The sequence below is a fragment of the Excalfactoria chinensis genome, chromosome 19 (genome assembly GCF_039878825.1).
Source record: "Excalfactoria chinensis isolate bCotChi1 chromosome 19, bCotChi1.hap2, whole genome shotgun sequence".
Lineage (NCBI taxonomy): Eukaryota > Metazoa > Chordata > Aves > Galliformes > Phasianidae > Excalfactoria > Excalfactoria chinensis.
In genome coordinates, this window is record NC_092843.1 from 447,944 (window position 1) to 470,896 (window position 22,953).

General features: G+C 62.7%; 4 protein-coding genes across 5 annotated transcripts in view; 1 reads left to right on the plus strand and 3 right to left on the minus strand.

Annotated features, from left to right (window-relative positions):
* The window catches only part of MTMR4 (myotubularin related protein 4), a 34,802-nt gene extending 24,706 nt beyond the window's left edge, over positions 1–10,096 (minus strand). The window contains exons 1-2 of the mRNA XM_072353462.1: positions 10,017–10,096; positions 156–222 (exon numbers count right to left, since the gene is read on the minus strand). Coding sequence (XP_072209563.1) covers positions 156–158 — 3 coding nt within the window. The 5' untranslated portion in view covers positions 159–222; positions 10,017–10,096. The remainder of the gene's footprint in view (positions 1–155; positions 223–10,016) is intronic.
* Positions 10,097–10,293: 197 nt separating this feature from the next.
* On the plus strand, positions 10,294–14,743 carry LOC140260829 (caspase-1-like). 2 transcript variants are annotated; one of them, XM_072353555.1, is made up of 10 exons: positions 10,294–10,394; positions 10,912–10,940; positions 11,237–11,509; positions 11,757–11,893; positions 12,070–12,246; positions 12,430–12,661; positions 12,773–12,925; positions 13,540–13,649; positions 13,980–14,085; positions 14,398–14,743. In XM_072353555.1, exons 2-9 carry the CDS (start codon positions 10,934–10,936, stop codon positions 14,070–14,072), a joined length of 1,182 nt encoding a protein of 393 aa, XP_072209656.1. In that variant the 5' UTR covers positions 10,294–10,394; positions 10,912–10,933; the 3' UTR covers positions 14,073–14,085; positions 14,398–14,743. The 2 variants fall into 2 exon arrangements, with proteins under 2 accessions (XP_072209656.1, XP_072209657.1); XM_072353556.1 differs by lacking the exon at positions 10,294–10,394 and adding an exon at positions 10,461–10,772.
* Positions 14,744–15,347: 604 nt separating this feature from the next.
* On the minus strand, positions 15,348–17,666 carry ABHD11 (abhydrolase domain containing 11). The gene is made up of 6 exons (XM_072353411.1): positions 17,484–17,666; positions 17,120–17,255; positions 16,852–17,025; positions 16,538–16,708; positions 16,120–16,301; positions 15,348–15,821 (listed from the first exon to the last, which is right to left on the minus strand). The coding sequence occupies exons 1-6, from the start codon at positions 17,594–17,596 to the stop codon at positions 15,683–15,685; spliced, it is 915 nt and encodes a 304-aa protein (XP_072209512.1). The 5' UTR covers positions 17,597–17,666; the 3' UTR covers positions 15,348–15,682.
* Positions 17,667–19,767: 2,101 nt separating this feature from the next.
* On the minus strand, positions 19,768–21,144 carry CLDN3 (claudin 3). Its single transcript, XM_072353875.1, has one exon. The coding sequence runs from the start codon at positions 20,410–20,412 to the stop codon at positions 19,768–19,770; it is 645 nt and encodes a 214-aa protein (XP_072209976.1). The 5' UTR covers positions 20,413–21,144.
* Between the last annotated feature and the right edge of the window lie 1,809 nt (positions 21,145–22,953).

A 22,953-nucleotide genomic window follows, 5' to 3' on the forward strand; every position in this document is an offset into this window, starting at 1 on the left:
ATGCCTGCAGGGATGGGGCATCCACAGCCTCCTTGGGCAACCTGCTCCTGTTCTCTCTCTGTCTCGTGTTTCCTCTCACATTCAGCAGCAGCAGCACGGCTGTTGGCCACAAAGAACAAGCACTGGGACACAGGTAGACCACAACGTGTACTCACCATCCTCAGCCACTGTCCAAAACCTCCTGGGTCAGTCACAGCTCTGCCCTCCTTCCACCAGACACACCTGCAGCGAAAGAAAGGTAATTTGCAGCAGTTCAGATCAACCGCAGCAACACTCCAGTCTGAACAGAGCTCCCTGCCCATTTGCCACCTCGTTTCACCCCCATGGCCACTCAAGACACCAAGTGGGACGAGCCTGCAGCTCAAGCAAGGGGCAAACCTCAAAATTAACACTTGGGAAGCTCGTTAATGAGGGAGAAGTTCTGCTTTCAGTCTTTATGTTACTCAAGGGCAGGAGGAAAGGAATCCAGGAGGAACGTTCCTCCCGACAATGCAGCACACGCTGGCAGCTGCCCTGATGGAAATGGCTTCCCCTTGTGTGTGTGGGGAGCTGAAGGTCTGGTTGCTGTGCTTCAAGGGCTTGGTGAGGACCCTTGGACAGATGCTCAGGATTTCATTGAGCCTCAGGAAAATAACCCTAAAATCAAACCCATGGGCTCAGGAAGGGGAAAGCTCAGACACTGCATCGCCTGCCAGCTCCGTGCCCAGAGCAGCACTGCTCGCAGGTGGAGCTGTTTATGGGGCAGCAGGCAATGAGCCAGCCCTGCACAGCGCCCTGCTCCAGGATGTGGTCCCTGCAGGGTCCTGCACGGTCCTACAGGTGATGCTGGGATTTATGTGGAGGAATAGAGCCTTCCCCAGGGTTCCTGTGCTACAGGACCATCTGACCACTGCCAGCCCTTCCTTCTGCATGCCTGCTCAGTGCTCCCCCTCCATGCTGGCATCTCCATCCCAGCACAGGAGGACATGCGGTCGCACAGCACAGCAATGGCAGCAGTGAGGAAGCAGCTTGGAAATGCATTCCCCTGGGAGCAGCAGCATGCAGGTCAGCGAGGAGCAGAGCCTGCGGGACTCACCAGGCAGGTGAAAGCACACTCAGCTCCAGGAGGAAACTGCTTAACCACGCTCTGTTTGCCAATCTGCAGCCACCTGAATTATTGATACCGCCCGGCCACACGCGGGCACTTTTCCTGCTGTATCCGCTCACCAAACCTCCGCTCACAGCCACTGCAGTTCCTCACTTCCTCCCTCCCGCAAAGCGCCGGCCCTGCAGCAGCCGTGAGCTCAGCACACAGGAATGCAGGGAGCCCAGGGCTTCCTCCTCCCTCTGCCAGGACAGCCCAAGGGCTCCTGCAGTCCTGTGGGCTGCAAACCACGGCCCCGAGGAAGCCGCAGCTCTGCCTGATGGCAGCGCACACCAGCACATGTGGATGCAGTGGGGGGACACAGTGATGCCCATCGCTCACCCTGCTGCTGGAACAGCTCTGCCCGGCCCACCCATGTTGGGCAAAGTGCCTCACGCAGCTCACCCTGCTTTACAGCTTTTACAGCCCTTTAACATGCCCTGCTCCAGCACTGCTATCCATGGAGCCGAGCCCTCGGATCACGAGTTACAGGAACTCATAAAAAATCTATTTCAATTTCAGTTCAAACGGTGCAGTTAGCCCGAATGCACTGAGCAGGGCTGATGTTAAACAGGGGGTATTAGAAGCAACAAGCAACGATAACCTTATTTTGGTCCCAAGTGACATCAAACAGCCATCTCAGGCCTCTCAGCTCATTACAGGCTACAAACAGAACGGCCAGGCCCTCAGCGACACGCACAGCAGGTTGCATGGGATGCTCCCTGCTCTGCAGGCCCAGGGGCTGCCTCTATCCAAGGCCACCAACAGCTGCTCTGCAACAAGAGCAAAGTTAGGGCTACCAGAGCTCAGGAACGTGGTGGTAACACCAGGCCATGCCACAGAAGTGAATGGCTTGAGTGGTGTGAGAAGAGCACAGAGCTCTGCCAGGCTCAAGGGCTTTGCATCAGCGGTTGTGCTGCGGTAGGAAGATGGAAGGGAGGTGAGAGCTGCCAGCCATTGGGCTGCACACCACGAGGAAAGGAAATGTTGGTGATGGGAGGGGAACGGCAGCACAGGGAGCACTGCTTAAAGCAAAAGGAACCAGCGGCGTGGGGAAGGGTGCAGGGGAAGGTGAGAGGAGGCAGAGCTGAGAGCAGCCCGTGTCTGCTGTGGGGAAAGCTGCAGGAAGCGCAGAGAAGAGCAGCAGTGCTGGCACGGCTGTTTGTCTTCTGGTGGAAAAATAAGTTTCTCTGCAGCGAGAAGGGGAAGGACAGGACGGGTGGAGGAGCCAGAGGTGTGCACAGAGCAGCAGCAGCCCTGAGCACAGCGCAGCTTTGGGGCAGAGGTGAAGAGGGCCAAAGGGGGAGGGAAGGGAGCAGGAGCACAGAATGGGGTGTGGAGATGGAAACGAGGGGAAAGGGTCAGAGCCTGGGGGGGAAACCAGAGCCTGAGAAACGCCTCTGGGGAAAGGCACCACTGTGCCACCCGGCTGTGACCCAGGTGTGCAGGAGGGCAGGGGACGAGGACAGAGCCCTGCTCTTTAGCAGACCCCCTGTAAGTTGCCTGTAAGTGCAATTAGCTCCAGCCTCACGCCTGCCAGCCGGCCCCGCCACTCACATCAACGGCAGCAAAATCCCCGTCCCAAGGGGCAGTCAGCCATCACACAAAGCCCCGTGCAGGACGCTGTGCCTCCTTTCTCCCCCCCCGAGCTGTGCCAGCACAGCACCTTGCTCTGCTCTGCGGGCAGCCGTGGCACCAGGTGGCAGCAGCACCCCAGGGACGCTCCCTGCCAGGTCGGCCTCCGCACCTCCTCCATCTTCCTGACACCTCCTCCGTCTTCCTAATGAGCCGGCACAGAGCAGCGTGCAGGCAGAGCTCGGCTCACTGCATCCATCCATCTCCACAGACAGCCCGGGAGGAGCCGAGGCTGCAGCAGAAGAGCCCCCAGTTCCTCCCTGTGACACCGGCAGGAAGCACAGCACTACGGAGCCCCCCTCTGCCCCACAGCCCCACACCCTGCGTCGGACCGGGCAGAGCGGCTCACAGCCCCGCTCTGTGCCCCAATGCTGCCCCATGCAGAACAGTGATGTGAAGCAGAACATTGCAGAACTGCAATGCAAAGCGCGCCTTTGGCCAATGCTTCCAGCCCCCCCTCAAACCCCAGCCCGTTGTTCTCCAATTTTGTTTGCTTTTATTTAAAAAAGAAAGAAAAAAAAAAGAGCAGTTGGGACATTGCGAGTCACAATCGGGCCTTTATTCAAGCCCCAACAATTGCCTGCTCCCTCCCCAAAGCGGCGCAGATGGACCCGGCCCAGCTGTGCTCACCATGCTCTGCATGGAGCCCAGCCGGCACTGCTGGGGGCAGGGTGGGATCTCAGAGGCAGAGCAGTGCTGCTCCCGGTGCACCCCGAGAGGCGGGCAGGAGGTCCAGCACCCATCAGCACCTCGTCACCTTCCTGCTCCGCTCTGATTTAACTTGACCTCAGGAAGGAACCAGCAGCAGCTTCAAGGAAATGGTGCCTGCAATGCTGAGGTCACACTGCAGGCTGGGGGAGCTGCTCAGCCCAGCTCCCTACAAGCACCCACAGAAGCAGCCACACTCCATCCATCCACCTGTGCTGTCCTGGGCAGCTGGAGCTTGACAGACAGCGGGCACAGGAGAAGCAGCCCGAAATGTGTGACCCACATGAACCAGCAGGCTCGGAAACCAGAAGAGAAAGCTCCAACCACACTGGCCACATCTCCCCCTGCCCAGCCTGCGGCAGCTCACGGCTCTCAGCTGCAAAACGCCCACACTGACAACCCAGCTGCTCTGGTCCAGGTGAGCATCACCGCCCTCTACCATCAGCTCAACTGCTTCTAAAAACAAGGACAGCCCGGGCGGCCTCTTAGCAGGCGTGCTTAGGAAGGGAAATCCCCGGCCAATCGATAAGCAGCAGTGCAATGTATTTATAGTGAGTCCCCTGCTTATCTGCAGAGACACGCTGCTGTCCCATCGCAGTGCCCAGCACTTGGGCACAGGCACGAGGCGAGCTCGGTGCCAACACAGCCGGGGGGCTTCAGTGCAGCTGGCACAGCTTCTCATGGCTGATTGCAGACCGCTCCAGGGCTCACGGAGCACCGAACGCCTCCTTCCAACAGACCTGGGACAGACGGCAACAGGTTTCCTTTTCCTCTTCGCTCAAACCCAAAGCAGGAACCTTTTGCACACCAGCACATTGCTGACAGGAGCAGAGGGCACCGCACACCCGGCAGACCCTGCACGGCTTTATCCAGAGCCAGATTTTCCCCAGCACTGCTTATTCATCCCTGCACACACCCAGGGCTGCAACACAATGGCTGCGGGTAGCACAGTAATGAGAAGCAGGCGGAAGGGGAGCTGGAACCTCCAGAGCCTGCAGCGTGGGAAGAGCTCAGCTCCCAGTGCCCCCAGCACAACCCCAGCAGAATCCCAGCACAACCCCAGCACAATCCCAGCTCTGGGACTTCTGGGCCCCGCCGTGGTGGGACTTTGCCCGCCGGTGCCCTGAGCTCCAGGAAACTGCATTTCATCTGCTTCGTAATCAGCAAAGCATGCCAAAAATGCGACGAGGAGCAGAGCTGAGCAAACCTTTCCTGAGGAGGCCGAGCTGCTTCTCTCCTGTTCCAGAAGATGAGCCCCAGGTCACACAGAAATGTCACACTGCTGGAAATTCCTCCGGCAGAAAGAGCTATTGATGCAGCAGGAGGGAGGGCAGGAGGGGGTTTTGCCTTGTATTAACGTGTGTTTTATCAACCAGAACTATCACTTTGCTCCATAGCACAAAACTGCTTCTGCTTCCTCTTCCATCCTGTTTAGTGCTGGCAATGGGAGCTCTGTGCATGGCTTTCCATCGAGGCAGTCGGATGGTCTGCACAGAGCTGCTGCACTGGGCAGTTCTATGGCACGACAACAACTTGCATTGGCTCTCGTTGCTGAGCAGGATGCCCAGCAGCCCCAGGCACCCACTGCCCCTTCCCAATGGGAACACGGAGCAGTGCTGCCATGTTGGGGGGACGCCCCCAGCAGACGGCTGGTGGGGAGCAGAGCCAGCAGAGAGCAACACAGACTTGGAAAACAGGAGAGCAAAGAGCAGAGCAGTAAGAAATCAGCAGGGGTCAAACCAAGAAAGTGCAAAGGACAGAGGGAGTGGAGCAGGTCACTCGTGTTCAGGCACAAGCAACCCTGGCACCAGCACCTGAGTCCCTGCACCCAAGATGTGCCACCTCAGCACCCCTCCGAGCCGCCCCAGAACCAGCACAGCAGGCAGCTGCTGGCAGAGCTGAGCCATGGGCACGGGTCAGCAGCAGCAGAACAAGGATTGCTGCCTTTGCTTAAGGCACCGCTGCACTGCAGGCAGGGAGCCCTCAGCACTGAGCTGTGGTGCAGAGCGGGCTGGTAAAGCCACAGGGGAAGTTTGGGACGTGTGTTAGGATCCCCCCGGGGATTCCTGGACAGACCTGCAGTGTGGTGCCATCCACCACAGCCCTTCCAACCACAGGGCTGGATACCCCACTATGTGCCTCTGGTTACAGCCACCACCACAGGGCCCAAAATCCCCTGAAAACAGGGACTTCACAGCTGACACGAGCACTTCCTCTTTGAAATCGAGGGACTTTCTCTCCCCACGAGCTGCTGAATGCAGGCTCCAAAGCCCAGCACAGCAGTGACACGCTCAGAGCTCCCCATCCTCACCTGCCCCAGAGATGGCACAGCCCTAAAAAAGGCAGCGCTGCAGGAAGAGATGCACAGAGCCCTCAGCATGTCTGCGGGATGACACGACTCCCTGAAACCTGGTAGTAAATCACAGCACCGCAGCACTGCACCACACCAACAAGCACCAACACCAACAACAAGCACCAGCACCAACAACAAGCACCAGCACCAACAACAAGCACCAGCACTGCTGCCAGCACCGGGAGCTTCCCATTCGCAAGGCAGTCGTCTCCATCAGCTGCTTGTCAAGGCTGCAGGTATGACAAATGCGAGCTCAGAGCTCCACTGACAGAGACACAGCGGGCACTGGCACCTTGCAGAAGCAGGAGGGCTCCCTGCGTGCCAGGCAGGTGATGGATGGCCTTGTGCAGCAGGGAGGGATGTTTGCAGAGGACGGAGGAGAACAGGGAGCATTGTCTGCAAGCACAAAAGATTCAAACACGCAGAGAGCAAAGCTGATACCCCTGAAACAGGAGATGCAGTTAATCCCCTGCAGGGATCCCGGCACCGCTCTGCATCCCATCGGCCCCACAGGGAAATGGCTGCCCGGCACACACGGCACACACGGCACACACACCTCGGCCGATCCCCGCTCAGCTTTGCATGTGAGCTACAGCACAAAGGCCGGGTAAGCACTGAGCAGTGACAAGCCCCAGCACAGCAGAAGGACAAGGGCTGTCAAAGCTCCACACCTACCCAAAGGCACAGGAAAGTGGCTGGTCTCTGAGAGATCTGACACTACGGTGTGGCCACGGCAAAGATGCAGCGCCCCGGCTTGCAGCGCGGTGCAGCGGGAGCTCCTTAAGGAGCCTCTGATGCTCACAGCACACCAACCCCCTGCCTTGCAGATCTTCCCACTGATCCACAAAACACGTCACTGCCGTCCTCCCCCCGTCCAAACACACCCTTCATTTAGGGAACAGAAACATGCCTGACCGCAGCCTCCCTGTCTGACAGGGCGATTCCCACCTCCCCAACCCCAGCAGCACAGAGCACGCAGTCAGCACGCAGGCACACCACGCTCGCTCTGAAGTGCTCAGTGAGATGAGGCCGTCCAGCCCATGGGAAATCCACCTGCTGAAGGACGGCCGTGCTTCTGGCTCTGGGGCAGCTGCAGGGGGAGGCAGGAGCAGGGTGCACGCATGGCTCACAAAGCAGAACAAGCCCAAGCCCAGACAATGCTGATGCATGAGAAGCGGCCTCCCCTGGGCACCTGCTGCACCCCCACCTGGCCGCAGGAGGCTCGCTCTCCCCGGCACCCTCAGCAACAAGGTGTACCCAACCCGGGTGCACACACCTCATCTCATCCACCAGGTGCACCTTCCCTCTGTGCACTACAACTACCCCAGAGGCTGTGTGGCTCTGAGCGCTGCACGCCAGTCACGCTCCAGCAATCAAGAAATCCTTCTGCTGATTACTTGCAAGTAGATATGGTTTTTAATTAAAACAAGCCCATGGTGGCGGCAGGCAGTGAGCTGAGACTGAATAGAGGCAACTGAAGAGATCGATGCTGGGTTGCCATGAGGCGCTTGACCACCAGCAGGAAGCTGGCTACCCCAGCAGGCTCCCAGGCGAGCAGAAAACAAAACCCTCCGAAGCTTCCAGAAGAAACAACGCGGGCGGCAGCCTTTTGCTCAGAGCAGTTCTCTATTTCAACAGAGAACGCCAGAGAAAGACCGGCAGAGAGCAAGCAACTGAATGGGCTGTAAAGCAGAAACGCTCGGAGGGGCCTTACCATCGCGCTGTCACTCACGGCAGCACCGCAGCCCGTCCTGCAGTGTAACAATCCCACTGCTTCAGTCTGCACTGAACCGAGCGGGCTGGAAAAGGCACAACTTCTCTCTCCAGCCAGCGCCGCTCGCACCACGAAACGGGAGGATACGCTGCCATGAATGTGGGCTTAAGTTCAGCTGCAAGACTTTGCCCCCAAGCAGATGAGCTGTGAGCGGTTTCCACCTACACTCCTGCAGCCAGGACGGGCTCCTCCAGCGGGGAGGAGCTGTTTGTGCCCAGCAGCTCCGTCCTGCAGCACACCCAGCACCCTGCCCACGCCGCGCGGTGCTGTCAGTGCTATGGCCCCATTCCCAGCCAGTCCCGTGCTGCCATCCCTCCCAGCTGCGCTGTGCCGCCCCCCGCAGCCAGACCCACACCAGAGGCCGCTGTGTGCAGCTGGGCAGGCTGAGCTCGGTGGGGTTCCCGGTGCAGGAACCTTCTGGGTCAGACCCAGTGCTGAGCCCCAGCCGGAAGGTAAACGAGACGGGCCCTACAGCGAGCCAGGTGCCAACAGGAGTGATGCACCTGCAAACAAACACGGCAAGAAAGGACGCCTCTGGGGCTGGTAACTCTGTGCCTGCCATCAGAAAGCCAACACGTCACTCTCCACCCCAGGGATGAGCCCTGGGCACGTTCTGCTCGGGGTAAAACATGGAGGGCATCTCTCAGTAAAAAAGGACGACCACATCAAAACAAAACACACCAGCAACGTCACCGCACTGCAAAGAACAGGGACCGGCCACTTCGTTTTGCTTTTGTCCCATGAACGTTCTGTGCCACACAGATGGCAGGGTGCTGCCTTCACATCTACTGTGCACACAGCAGCCAGGTCTGCAGAACCTGCTGCAAAACAAGCTCCAGCAGAAGCAGCCCTGGATTCGACCCCCAGCTCTGCAGACACCTCAAGGAAGATGGAGCAGGGAGCAGCTCCGGCCCCCAGCTAAAGGCCCATTTTCCTGCACCACACAATAACTGGAGACCACCCGAGTGCACAACAGCAGCACTGCACATCGCTGCTGCCTGAGCCTCCGTACCAATGGCAACCAGCTGGCTGCAGCTCCCACAGCTGCTCTGCTCAGAGGCCGACCTGTGCAGGAATCCACCTTTAGGTGCAGGTTTGGCTGCAGGCCGTGCTGGAGGAGCAGCATGCGGGCAGGGAGGCTGCAGCCCGGCCACGCCGCGCCACGCGGGCTGAGCAGGCATTTGCTATTTATAAGCTCACCAGCTGATCCTGCCCAGGAAATCCTATCCCTGTCCCTCCTGCTGTGGGACAGCAGAGAGGAGCCGCGATCCTGACCCAAGTGGAGCAGCACCGGTACCGTCCTGAGGAGCCAGCAGGGCTACGAGCAGCAATTGGGTTGTCACGTTACTTTATTAAGAGCAAAGTAAGCCTCTAATCAGCTCTCCTCTCCATTCCTTACTGGCCAAAAAGGACCCCGATGTGGTCCCAGATCGGTGCTTCCCATACACTGTGATACACAGGGGGCACCATCACAGACACATCCCAGCCCCAAAACTCCAACAAACATGAACACGAGGGAAAACTTCTTTGCTGTGAGGGCTCCAGAGCCGCAGAACGGGCTGCCCAGAGCTGGGGGGGAGAAACTCCTTCCATGGAGGTATTTAAACCCTGCCTGGATGCTTCCCTGTGCCCGGCTGCAGGGAGCTGCAGAGATCCACGAGACAGAAAACCGAGCAGGAGTGAAGCTGGAAGGACAGCAAGGATGGGAGAGAAACGGGCAGAGCCGGGTGAGTGCAGACACGGCATGAGCTCGTGGGGAGCTGCTGAGAGCCGCGGGGATGGAGCAGCTCCGCCGTGCGGGAAGGCTGAGGGGGAGCAGGGCGCCGTGCGGGCAGGACGGAGCTCCATGGAGAGCCCTGCAGGCTGCACAGGGAGCTCACAACAGGGAGAGCAAAGTGTGACGCGTCCGGCGGGATGAGGGAGCGGCGTTAAGGGAGGAGGGAGGTTCAGGGCAGACGGAGCGGACGGGTCGGGGGGCGGCAATGCCGGAGCGGTGCGTCCCAGCCCGGCCCGGAGCTGCCCCGTCCCCGGACGCGTCCCACCCTGCAGCTGCTCCGGGCCGCGCTGAGCCCCGACGTGCCGTGCGAACATCCGACCCGGCCGCGCTGCCCCGGGGCCGCCAGGCGGATCCTCCCCGCTCCGCTCTGCCCCGGCATCGCTCCCCCGCCCCCACCGCGTCCCGCCGCCCGCAGGTGGCTGCGCCGCCAATCCCGACCCGGCGGCCCGTGCGCACGGCGGGCACAGCCGGTAGGGCCGGGCACGGCCGGACAAGGCCGCGCTCCTCGGGCCGCGGCGCCCGGGCGGCGCTACGGGATCCGTGCGGGCGGCGGGACGGCGCGGTGCCGAGCGCGGGGCGGAAGTGCCGAGCGGCGGGAGGGGCCGGTCCCGGACCGCGGGGCCGGGGGGGGTCGGCGGGGCCTCACCTGAGTCCGGCTGCGCCGCTCCCGCCTCTGCCGCGTGCGGCTCCCCGCCCTGCCCCCACCGACCCGCGCGGCTCCGCCAATCGGCGCCCGCCGTCGCCGGCAACGCCGACCAATGAGCGGGCGGAACGCGTCCCCGCCCAGCGCCGCCGGCCGCTCGAAGAGAATCCCGTGACCGGAGCGGAGAGCGGCGGGGGGCGGGACCCGGGGAGCGGCGCCCAATGAGAAATCACAGCGCGTCCCGCCGCAGCCAATCAGGGAGGCGGGCGGCCCCGCGGCTCGGACGGCGGCGCGGGGAGCGGGATTGGGCCGGGAGCGCGCGCTGCGGACACGTGCGCGGCGGGGCGAGGCGGAGCTGCGCGGCTCCATGGCGGCACCGCGGTACATAGTGCAGTACAGCGTACCGTACATCACACAGCACACCGTGCCGTTACACCGTGCCGTTACACCGCGGGCAGCTGCTGCTCAGTGCGGAGCGCAGCCCGGGGCTGTTCGGGGGCCGCCGGCCCTGCGAGTGGCTGCGGCTGCCGGCCGTTCCCGTAGCTCCGTGCGCTCACTGCGTCCCCCCGCAGCTCCGTCCCCGTCTCGGTCGGTCCCAATTCCGGCTCCTCGCAGCGCCGCCCGAACGAGGCCAGCTGTCAGCCCGCGGCCGGAGCAGCCGGAGCAGCCCCCCGTGCGGCATCGCTCCCCGCCCGGCCGTGCCACAAAGCTGGACGCCCGCCGTGCTGCGCCCGCAGGGAGCTGATGGGGGCTGAGATGGTGCGGGGCTGCGCTCGCCGTGCTGCGCTGTGCTGTGCTGGGCTGTGCTGGGCTGTCCGGGCTTGGCGGGCGGTGACGAAGCTGAAGGAGGAAGCCGGAAGCAAAAGTCCCATTTTCACTTTTGTTTTCCCTCGAGCAGCGGCTGCCGGAGCTGACGGCCGATGGCGGGTGAGCACAGCCGGCACCGGGGGCGAGCTGGGGGCTGCCTGGGTCCCGCTGGCCCCGCTGAGCCTCGCACGGCGCAGCCCGCGGCAGCGTCCGGGGCGGCACGGGGCGCCCCTCCTGGGCGAGGAATCCGCCCTGCAGCGCTTTGTGCGGCCACGGGGAGAAGGGAAGGGCGGCACGGGAAGCGCCACGGGGAGGGTGAGGGAGTGCGGGGAGCAGCGGGGGGAAGAGGGGAAGAGAACGGTGGGAGAACTGGAGCTACGTGGGGCGCGGTGCGCGCTGACCGGGCTGCCCCGCAGACCAGGAGCTGCTGAGGGTGCGCGCCGACTTCGTGAGCCGCGTGAGTAAAGCTGTGCTCTCCAACCTCCTGGACGAGCTGCTGGCACACAAAGTGCTGAACCAGGCGGAGGTGGACGAGGTGCGGGAGGGAAACACAGTGACAACCGACAAGGCCCGCAGCCTCATAGACACCGTGCGTCGGAAGGGCACTAAGGCCAGCGCCATCTTCATCGACAGCCTCAGGAAGCACGACGGCAACTTGGCGGAGCACCTGGGACTGAGCGCCGCTGCAGGTGAGAGGCAGGACCATCGCCCACCCCCGGCCATGCTTGGGCTCCCGGGCCCGAAGGCACAGGGCAGTCAGGAATTGTCACTGTGCTGTGGCAGTGTGCACCCCTCACCACGTGGTGACAGCAGGGCTCTCAGCTGGCTGTCCCCTGTAGGCATCCACTATAGGGCAGGGATGGGCTCTGCTTGCCCCCCGTGCGCTGTGCCAGCTCCCTCTTGCCCCTTCCAGCGTAACCACCTTTGTGCTTGCAGAGCCTCCTGGCGCGCCGCCGGCTGCCCCCAGCACTGCGGGCTCCTCCAGCCCCCCTGTTAGCAGCCAGGACCTGCAGTGGATGCAGCAGTGCCCCCAGAGCGAGTACCAGCGCATCAAGGAGGCAGAGGGAGATCAGGTGCTGTGGGTGGAGGCGATGAGAGAAGGGAGCAGTCTCTGCCAGTGGGGACAAAGGCTGCCAGGGGTCATCAGTGGTCCATGAGCAGGGCAGGAGCTTTGGGAAGATGCCCCAGGGCTGGGGAGGTGCGTGTGCTGCATACATAGACCTCATGCATCACCTCATTCTCATCACAGATCTATGACATATACCTGCCACGGGAGAGACGAACCCGTAGGGCCCTGCTCATCTGCAACACCAAGTTTGAGCACTTGAGCCGGCGGGACGGGGCTGAAGTGGATGTGAAGGAGATGACAAAGCTGCTGGAAGCGCTGGGCTACCATGTGGAGTGCCACAAAGACAAGACTTCCCAGGTAAAGGACTGCAGAAAGGCACTGGTGCAGGTCTCAGGAGCTGCAGAGACCCTTGTGTGCAGTGGAGATGGGGGGCTCGGGCACCATAGGGACACTTCTGTCTCCAGCAGCTCCTGCTCACAGCTGGTGGCTGGATCTCCACAGGGCTGGCTGCTGATGCTCCTTCCTCGTGGTGTTTTGCAGGAGATGGACACGCTCATGAAGCAGTTTGCGGCTCACAAAGATCATCTGACCTCTGACAGCACCTTCCTGGTGTTCATGTCACACGGAGTCAATACTGGGATCTGCGGGACCAAGAGCAACGGGAGCACAGACATCCTTCCCTTCAGCACCATCCACGAGAACTTCAACAACAAGCACTGCAGGGCGCTGATGGGCAAACCCAAAGTGGTCATTGTGCAGTGCTGCCGTGGAGGTGAGTCCCTGCTGCAGGGTGCCTGCCAGGTGAGCAAGCAAGGCAGGCTGTCCTGCAGCACGGGCTGGGGTCGGGGCATCCCGTCACTGACAGCTCGCCCTGCCTTCCTAGACAACATAGGATCCGTGCTGATATGTGACACCATCGACCCTAAGGTGCCCACTTTCACCTCGGACAGTTTGAGGTTTGTACATCGGCGAGGTCGTAGAATCAGAGCAGCTCATCTGGAGAGTGATTTTGCCACTTTATATTCCTGCACACCTGGTAAGCAATTCCATGGAGAGAGTTCTCCTGTCTGAAAGAAGGCAAGGGGGGCAGCACTCCCATTCCCTACCCCGTCAGTCTCTCCCACACGTCCTTCTCAGGGTGGGTTGACAAGGTCCCCTCTATTTGGTGGTCTGACTTGCGCTGCTCAGACATTGCTCTGACAGCCTCTGGACAGTGCAGCATCCTCCCAGTGTCAGGGGACGTGGCTGCTCCAAGCCCAGATCCCTTCCTGGGTGAGTGCTACCATGGCTGGAGTTGTGTGCCCTGGTTCCAGCCCTCCCCACCAGCTCTGCCTGCACTCCTTCCCAGCCCGTTTATCTCACTGTAGTGGGTAGCTGGGGAAAGTTGTCTTCTCCTGTGGGGAGTTTGGCCAGGTCACAGATGGCTCCAGGCTGTGCAGACATGCATGTACTGGGAGCGTGGCTGGGAACGGAGAGGAGAGGAAATATCACACCCAGCATTCCAGGAAAGCTCTGCCCTTTTCCCATTCGTCCTGCTGGTCGGGTGGGCCACCTACAGAGACCTCAGAAGGTGTCCCAGCCTCCTGCCTGTGCTGCTGCTGCCTTGGGGAACACCAGTGGAAGGACACTGAGCATCTTCTGTCTCCTCAGATACTGTCTCCTGGAGAAGCCCCACAGAAGGTTCTGTTTTTATCCAGAAGCTGGTGGAGCAGTTTCGAAACCATGCCTTTAACTGTGACTTGCAGGAGTTGTTCCGCAAGGTGAGGCTTTGTAGGCAAATGCAAATACAGCCATGCCAACAGCTGGACATGGTGCTGCAGGAACAGCCTGCTCACAGCTCCGGCCAGGGCAGGCCGTTTCTCTGCAAACTTGGGGAGCAGGCTCTGTCCCAAAAGGGTCCAGGTGCTCGGGTTTGGTTCTCTATGGGGATCAGTGTCCTGCCATGGGGTGTGTGTATGACAGCCCGCTGGGTTGGTGCAGCCCGTGGCTTCCTTTGCACCATTACACCTTCCTGGGGATGCCTCCCGATGCTTTGCATGCAGCCATGCAGGAAGGGGAATTGCTTCCATTTTCCTGTGCTCTCTCTCCAGGTCCAACGCTCCTTTGAAAACTTTCCTCGGCAGCTGCCAACACAAGAGAGGACTACGATGCTCAAGAAGTTCTATCTCTTCCCAGGCCTCTGATCTCCTGCCGACGGTGAGTTTTTCCACTTCACACTTGTGCAACGGCCTCTTCTTTGTGCTCCACACCTGGTGCTTTGTCAGTGGGCAGGAGCAATTCCTCATCACACCTTGGCTCCAGAGCTCACAGCTCAGGCTTTCTGTCCCAAGGATTTAAGTGCTGGGAGCAGGGCCCTGACTCCCTCATATCCCGCTGGCTGTAGAAGCTCAGGGAATGCAGGGAGTGCAGAGATGTGCTTCAGAAAAGGAAATGAAGAAAATAGAGGCCAAAACCAGCACTGCAGAAACAATGAATCTCCAGGCTGACTTCTTTTGCTCCCTCTTCTAGGCAGCTACAGAGCCAGGACAAAACAGTCCTCAGTCTTCTCTTATTCCTCCCTTTGCGGCCTCTGAACAACTTCAAACTGACCAAATCCTTGCCAGGGAGCAGCAGGAACTCAGCACTAGAACACTGCGTGCACCTGGCAAACATCGTTCTGCACCACCACAAGCAAAGGCTGTGAAGCATCTCCCCATCTGTGACAGATACCGTCCATTGCCCTGAGAGCCACTTCTGCCCTGTTGACTAATAAAAGGATTAGAAACTCAGCACCCCTCCTCTGCCTCTAACCCGTGGTGGTGGGCGATGGCCGGCAGCAGCTGCTGTGTTGTCTTCTTGGGGACGGTTGTGGACAAGTCAGGAACCAGAGCTGAGGGAGGAGGGGGCAGCCAGCGCTGGAGGTGGCTGTGCGCCTATTGAACCCACTACTGCTTGGTGTGCATCTGCTCCCTGTGCTGCTGGGATGTGGACTGCTCTGTTTTCTGCTTCTTCCATCCCTCCTCACCCAGAGCTGGGTGAGAGCTACACTCTGCCCTTGCAGCAATGCTGCCTCGTGCCCTGCTGTCCCTGCCTACCCCCAGTTGTTGCCCCTTATGCTTTCCAGGTTCCTGTATCCTTGGGATGAACTTGGAGGGAAAGTGAATGCAAACCCGTTCCATATGCAGGCCCCAGGCACGAAGCAGAGCAGGGTGGGTATCCGTGCTCCCACTGCTCTTTCCTCACAGCTCCCTTCTGCAGCCCGTGGCCTTTCACAGGAGGCAGCTCCCTCCCATCCTCCCACTGCTTCGAAGTGGTGGAGGGCAGTGATTTCCTCTGGAAGCCATGAAAGATCCTTAAAGCTGCATCTAACAGCACAGCTGACACCTCCCACCCGTCCCCCCCAAGAAGCAGGAGCGAAACTTTTCCTGTGCCGATCAGTGCCCCCCTTCTCCTCCACATCTGCATCCAAACCATTCTCTGCCTTGCCATGGATTCATGTTTATTACAAGTGCTGCGAATCACTGTCAGCTCCATCACCACGTGGTACGGTGGTAGGAAAAGGAAAGGGGTTTCCTACCCCCTCCTTGTGTCCGAAGCACTGGGGTGCACGCAGGCCATGTCCTTGGCCAGTGCCACCCCGTGTCCCTGGGAGGTGACAGAAGGGCTTGGAGGGCTGGGCCTCTGCTCTGCGAGCAGGGCTGGGAAATGTCCTCAGTCTGCAAAGGTGGCAGCTGCTCTGGGCTGCTCCTCCCCTTGCAACGTGCAGAGCTCCTTGGCTCCTGGGCAGTGCTTGCAGAAACCCCGGCAGCCAGAACTATGGGGATGGCAAGAAATTGAGGACAGCAGCGATGAACTCTTCAAACTTGTCCTGATGGACGATGTGGCCGGCGCCTTCGATGAACTGGATGTTTGCTTTGGGGAAGAGGCGCTGGATCTCTGGGTAGTCTTTGGAGCTGCAGGACAGGGGAAAACAGCGTGACAAGTGTGCTCAGAGATCAGAGATCCGCTCAGGTGCCTTCCTTCAGCTGCTGCAAGCTGAGGGATCTCAGGTCTTACCACATCCTTTCTGTCACTACTAGGAAAGCCTGGGGCTGCCCTCGGGCTCCACCCACCCTCCAGCACATCACTGTTAGAGGCACAGGAGTCACTTGGGCACTTTCCCTACCTCAGTGCTTCCTCCCAGCCTCAACAGCTGCAGAACGGCACAAGGAGTCAAACCACGGGCTTTGAGCAGCTTCTCTTCAGTCTCACCTGATATAGGGTGAGTTGGATCCTCCCAAAAACAACGCAGGACCAGTATATGGCTTGTGGAAGGCAGGGAAGCTCATCATATCTGCAAAGTGATGGGAAATAGCATCCAGGTTCACTCTCCAAACGTAGCGGCCCTCCACCTCCACCAGGTTGGTGAGAAGAAACTGTCTCAGCTGAGGATCCTGCCACAAAAGGGGAACGTGCCAGCGGCTCACGTGCTCCTCAGTGAGAGCAACGAACCCTTGGGATGTGCTGGTAGCCTCTGTGCTACACGGCTCACAGCCCCTGCACGTCGTGTTCCCCAGTGCCCCTGCAGCCCTTGTGACCCATCTGCACAGCTCAGCACAGAGCTGGCAGGATGCAGAGTCCCAGGAGCAGGGCAGGGGCAGAAGCTCCTTCCTAGGGAGGGATTTCCCACCTGAACCACAGGACTCAGCTGCTTGTCAGCCAGCTGTCGGGCTGCGGAGCGGGACAGACCAGCCGGGACGTTCACTGACTTCATGGCAGAAATGTAGGCGGGGAACTCGGAGATCAGCGTGGTGGAGGTGGGGCTGATGTCTACGGAGATGAGACGCTCCACCAAGTCTGGCTGAGGACAGACAACAAACAGATGCGAGCTGAGATCTCCCAGCCCTGCTCCCAACAGTGAGACCCGACCCAGGGCTCTGCGCTCCTTTAGCTCCAGCGCTCACCGAGCCCCGACCCACCGCCAGGAGCCCCCCCGGCACCCACCCGCTGCAAGGCCAGCACCATGGCCGTCTTGCCGCCCATGCTGTGTCCCACGAGGACGCACTTGGGGATGCCCAGCTGCGCCAGGAGCTGCTGCACGTCGGAGCTCATCGCCTCGTACGTCATCATCGGGCTGTGCGGGCTGCCGCCGTGATTGCGGGCGTCCACCGTCAGCACCTGCCCGGCCGGGGGGCGCCGCGTCACGTGGGGCCGGGAGCCGCCGCTGGGGCCGCCCGTGAAGCCGGAGCTCGGCGGCAAACCCCGGGCTCACCTGGGCGCCCAGACGCCGCGACAACGTCCCGGCCACCGTCTGGAAGTTGCCGCGGTTACCGAACATGCCGTGGAGCAGCACCAGGGGCGGCCGATCGCCGCGGGCACCGAGCGAGGAGTGAGACAACGGGACGGCACTGCGGGATGGAGCGGGATGGAACGGGATGGAACGGGACGGAACGGAACAGAGCGGGACGGGGCGGGATGGAACGGGACGGGGCGGGAGGGGCGGGACCACGAGAGGGACAGCGAGCAGCACCGAGGGGAGGGGCCGCGGGGCGGGGTTACGGGTGAGGTCGGGGGGCGGGCAAAGCGAGGCCCCTCCTCGCGAACCACCAGCCGCCCCGCGCGTTACGGGCTCTTACGTCACGGCGGAGCGGGCGGCGGGAGGCGGGAGGGGGCGGCGGGGCGAGAACCGGGACGGGCGGCGGAGCATGATGGCGGCGGGCGGGAGAGCGGCGCGTGGTTGTGACGTCATGCGAGGCGACCGCGCCCCGCTGTTGGCCGCGTGCGCCCCCTGGCGGCCGGAGGGATGAGCGGCAGCGCGGGCGGGAACGAGATGGGCCGGGACACGAGCGGGACGGGACGGGACGGGCTGTGCAGTGCAGTGCAGTGCTGTGCTGTGCTGTGCAATGCTGTGCAGTGCAGTATAGTGCTGTGCAATGCAGTGCTGTGCTGTGCAATGCTGGGCTGTGCCGTGCCACCACGTGTTCCCACACAGCACCGCACGATGCCTGGGCTCTGCACCAACTTCCGCCCCCCCCCCCCGGGGTGCTTTGCCGCCATGTGCCGCCATGTGCCGCCATGTGCCGCCATGTGCCGCCATGTGCCGCCATGTGCCGCCATGTGCCGCCATGTGCCGCCATGTGCCGCCATGTGCCGCCATGTGCCGCCATGTGCCGCCATGTGCCGCCATGTGCCGCCATGTGCCGCCATGTGCCGCCATGTGCCGCCATGTGCCGCCATGTGCCGCCATGTGCCGCCATGTGCCGCCATGTGCCGCCATGTGCCGCCATGTGCCGCCATGTGCCGCCATGTGCCGCCATGTGCCGCCATGTGCCGTGCCCCATAGCCCGGTACAGGCCGTGTTGAGCGGGCAGGGCTGCGGGTCACTCATAGCACATCCCGGCTCAGGCTCAGCCCCCAGCTCCGCTACGGGCGGTTCCCTCTGAGGCATCGTCCGCCCCACCGCCCCCATCCCAGCACTCAGTGCTGTGCGCTGCGCTCCGTGCTGCGCTGCCAGAAGGGGGGAGGGCCGCAGCCCTGACTGGTCTCCTTGTGCTCGGCTGGCAGCGAGGTCACCGCTGTGTGCGGGCCGGGCCGGGACCCGCGTCCTCGGGAGCCCCAGGCCGGCCCCGGCACTGCTGCTCCGCTCCGGCTGCTCCTTATCGGGGCGGCCGTGTGTGCGGGGCCGGGGGGAACCTGAGCCGCCCCCCCCCCCCCCCCCCCCGTCAGGGCTGCCGGCATCGAGCCGCCCGCGGGGCCGTTGAGCGGGGAGCGGCCGGAGCAGCTGCGCAGCGCTGCCTGTGGGCTGCGATTTTCTGACGGCGGTTGCGAAGCGGCCTCGGGGGCCGGGAAGGGGAGAGCGGGACACGGCGAGGAACCCGCGGCTTTGTCCGTGCTCGACGGAGCGTGGCGGGGAAGGCGGGGGCCGCCCGGAGCCGGGCAGAGCCGCACCGCGCTGCAGGGCCGGGAACGGGCGGTGCGGGCGTTGTGCAATGCGGCCTCGCCCCTGACTTTACGGGGGGGAAAGAGCCGGTGTTGGCCGCAGGAGTGCCAGACTTTGTACCGAGCGGCAGGGAGTGCCGATGGCGGGACGTCGGCCGGGCAGCGGCTGCGATCCTGCGGCCCGGAAACCCCCGGCGAGGGGCTGGGAGGGGGGGCAGGCGGGGAAGGAGCCGAGAGGGGTCAGGTGGGAAAGGTGCGGAGATGCCCGGCCCCGATCCGGTGTCGTTGGGGCCGGCCCCGGTGCCGCTCCGCTCCGTGCGGCTCTGTGCTCGTGCCCCCATCCGGGACGGACGGAGGGGTCCTCGCCGCTGCAGCGTCCCCATCGAGGCTCCGGGGCTGGCGTCATCCTCGCTACGATGCCGATCTGCCCCACGCCGCCTTCCCGTGGGTACAACGCCGTCACCTCCCCGGCTGGCTCTCCCCCTCCGCTCCCCCCCGTTCTGTCGAGGGGCCCAAGGACACACGGATACCAAAACAGGACTCGTTTATTGACAAATGTAACTTGTACAGACCACGCGTAACAGGGAGAGAAGCTGCCCGGCCGGCGGGGGGGGGGGGCCCGGCGGGGCAGGGCGGGGGGGCACGGAGCGGAGCTTCCTCCTGGCGCTGCCGCAGCAGCTCTCCTGGCAACCCGAAACCGGCTCTGTTTACATGAAACCATCGCTATTGACACAGCCGCCCGCTCGGCTCCCGCTCGCACCGCCCGGCCCTGACCCGGCACCTGCCCCATCGCCCCCCCCCCGCCGCTCCCCCGCCCGCTCCCACCGGGGCCGGCCACCCTCGGGGACAGGCGCTCGCTCCCCGGCCCGCGGGGCGGAGGGTCCCCGGCGGTGCCGGTTCCGGCGGTGGGGCTGTGGGTGGGCACGGGGTCGGCCGAGCTCCGCGAATAGCTGGGCCGGGGGGGGGGGGGTGCGCGGGGGCTCACACATAGTTCCTCTTGTCATAGCTGGTAACGGCGGAGCGCGGCGCCGAGTAAGCCACCTTGCTGGGCGCGTACCTCTCGTCTTTGGGGGGGCAGGAGCAGCAGAGCAGAGCCCCCCCGAAGAGCAGCAGCGCGGAGGCCGCCCAGCCCACGTAGAGCGACGTGCCCAGCTCCCGCTTCTGGGCGTCGATCACCAGCGGGTTGTAGAAGTCCCGGATGATGGTGTTGGCCGACCAGGAGACGGGGATGAGGGTCATGATGCCGGAGAGCAGGAAGATGACGCCGGAGACGATGGTGATCTTGGCCTTGGTGGTCTCGTCCTCCACGCAGCGCGTGCACTGGGCGCCCACGATGGCCACCATCAGGCCCAGCACGGCCAGCACGATGGCCACCACCAGCAGCGCGCGGGCGGCCTGCAGGTCCTGCGGCAGGGCCAGCATGGAGTCGTACACCTTGCACTGCATCTGCCCCGTGCTCTGCACCACGCAGTTCATCCACAGCCCTTCCCAGATGATCTGCGCCGTCACGATGTTGTTGCCGATGAAGGCCGTCACCCTCCACATGGGCAGCGCGCAGCAGATGATGCTGCACAGCCAGCCCAGCACCGACAGGGCCACCCCTCCGATCTCCAGCCCCATAGACATGGTGTCCGGCTCCCGGCTATGGCAGAGGAACCCACTGACCGAAACCAGCCCGTGCTCCACTCGCCGCTGCAGCCGTAGGATCAGCTTACACCTGGGTGCACCTGTGCTTATAAGGGCTGGCGGGGCCGGGGCCGGGCTGCGCTCGCTCAGCGCCCGCCCGGGGTGGGGTTTCTCGGCCGGACGCTCGTCTCCACTGGCTGCTCCTCTCCGCTGGCTCCGTCGCCGTGTCCCACACCCTCCCCTTTGTTTGCGGAGATGGCGCAGTGGAAGGAGGGGGTGGGGGGAGCCACCTGAGATGGCCACCGCGGCACAGGCCTGGTTTCGGGGCGTGGGGTGGGATGGGAGCCATCGTCACAGCCCGGTGAGATGCAGGGCTGCAGCGCACAGCCGGAGGCCGCCTGGCTCTTGTCTCGCTGTGTGCCCTGCTGCCCACCTGCACCTCGCTGCCCCCTGGGGAGCCCACAGCCACCGCTGACCCCTCCAGCCTTCCCTGAAGGAAGCAGTGAGAGCTGAGGACCCCTCGGCTTCACACCGGCGGTGCTGGAGGTGGCCGGGGATGGGGGCTGAACCCCCCACCGGGCACAGAACAACACGACACAGCGCAGAACAGCACGGGTTTGTGGGAGCCCGGCCTCTCCAGCAGGGATGCTGTAGGTCACAGCCTGTTGTATTTCTGGAGCGCTTTATCAGATCTCACGTTTAACATAGTGTCCAAAAGAAAGGCAGTTTATTTAAGATTACGGCCTTGTCGGTATTTTTATCCCCGTGCAGATTGCTCCTTATCTCGCCGTGGCTCAGCGAGAGCAGGGAGCACTCGGGCACCTTTGCATCACCGTGCAAAGTGCAGCCCCTTCGCCTCGCCGCGATGTGCTCAGTGCTGCTGGCCCTGCACAGCCCCCCGCCCTACACAGCCCCCAGCCCACCCACACCCACTTGTCCCCTCCTGTCCCCTCCTGTCCCCTTCTTCCTGCCCCCCCCCCCTCCCCGTTCCCTCCTGCGGGACGTGCAGTGCTGGGTGTGTCTACGGGAATCCCCGACCAGGTGATAAATGTCTTTACTCATCGTGCTCAAATATTTTGTCCTTGAAGGAAGCAGACAGAGCACGTAACGCTCCCGCAGCGTCACCCCGTCCGCCCGGCTCAGCGGCAGCTGGAGAAGGAAAAACAAGGCTTGTGTGAGCCGACCCCGCAGGGATCCCACCCCGGGGGGCAGCGTCCCCCAACGAGCCCCCTGAGCGAGCAGGGTGTTACTGTTTGCAGCCATCCCCCCCCCAGCTCTGCACGGCCGGAGCGCGGCAGGTATTTCAGCCCCCACCCCAGGAATGCATTCGCCCCTTGCTCTCGGCTGACGAGCGCCTGCAGGCGTGCTCCAGCCTGTTCCCAGCCGTTACTGAGGGCTCCCCTACAACTCATTAACTACACGAGAGCACGGTGGCAGGACCGTGGCTGGAGCCCCTCTGCTCAGCCCCTCGATGGAGGGAGGCCCCCACCCAGCCGTGCCCTGCAGCAGCCCGACACCCCCACTCTGCTAGATCAGCTCCTGCTGCTCCATGGCACCCCCACATCCTCGGTCTGGGCGCATCCAGCACCGCACTGCACTGCAGCACCCCATGCCCGGCCCCGGCTCCCTGTGCCATCCTGCCACCCTACGGCACCCCATGGGGTTGGTGGGCACATGAGGGTCCCGTGGGGTCCCCGCGCAAGCAACACCCCAGGGGCTCACACCAGGTGAGGTGCTGCTGGGGGGTGCTCAGCCATCCCGAGGATGGAACTGGGGCAGAGCGAACTTCGGGGTGCAGACACTGAGTGCACAGCAGACGCTGCACACACACACACACACAGACCCCCCCTGCTGGATGGGATGCACGGACACAGCGCTGCAGACAGACAGGGAAAGGCACAGGTGCACAGGTGCGCACTTGCGCAGAGCAGCACGCACAGGTGCTCACAGGCACACGGAGGAGCGCAGAGACACGGTCAGACAAAGAGAAAGGCACAGGTGCACAGGGAGGTACACGCACACACACACACACGCACACACACACACACACACACACACACACACACAGGCAGCAGCTGCAGACACGGCTGCGTGCACGCCTGGCACACACAGCAGGTGCCCGTGGGGGAATGTGCACAAGCAGACACACTCACCGGTACGTCTGAGAGCAGACAGAGGCTCACACGTACGGCAGCACAGACAGAAGAGGAATGAAAGCACACGCAGACAGGTGCACACACACACACGGAGGGGCAGGGGAAGGTCCTGGGGCAGGGGCTGTCCCAAGCAGCGCTGCGGGGCAGCGGCACGGGAACGGGCTGACGGCTGCCCTGCAATCAGCCCCCACGCGCCGCGCCGCCTCCCCAGCCCATCATCCCAAATTGCCCAAAGTACAGGGCTGTTCGCACGCCCCGCCGCCGGCCCGGGGCAGCAGCAGCTGCCTGACTCACAGCAGAGGAAGGGGCAAATGACCGGGGTTTCGGGGTGCCGGCCGCCCCACGCTTCGGGACGCATTCCTGTGGCGAGGGATGCAGCCTGATG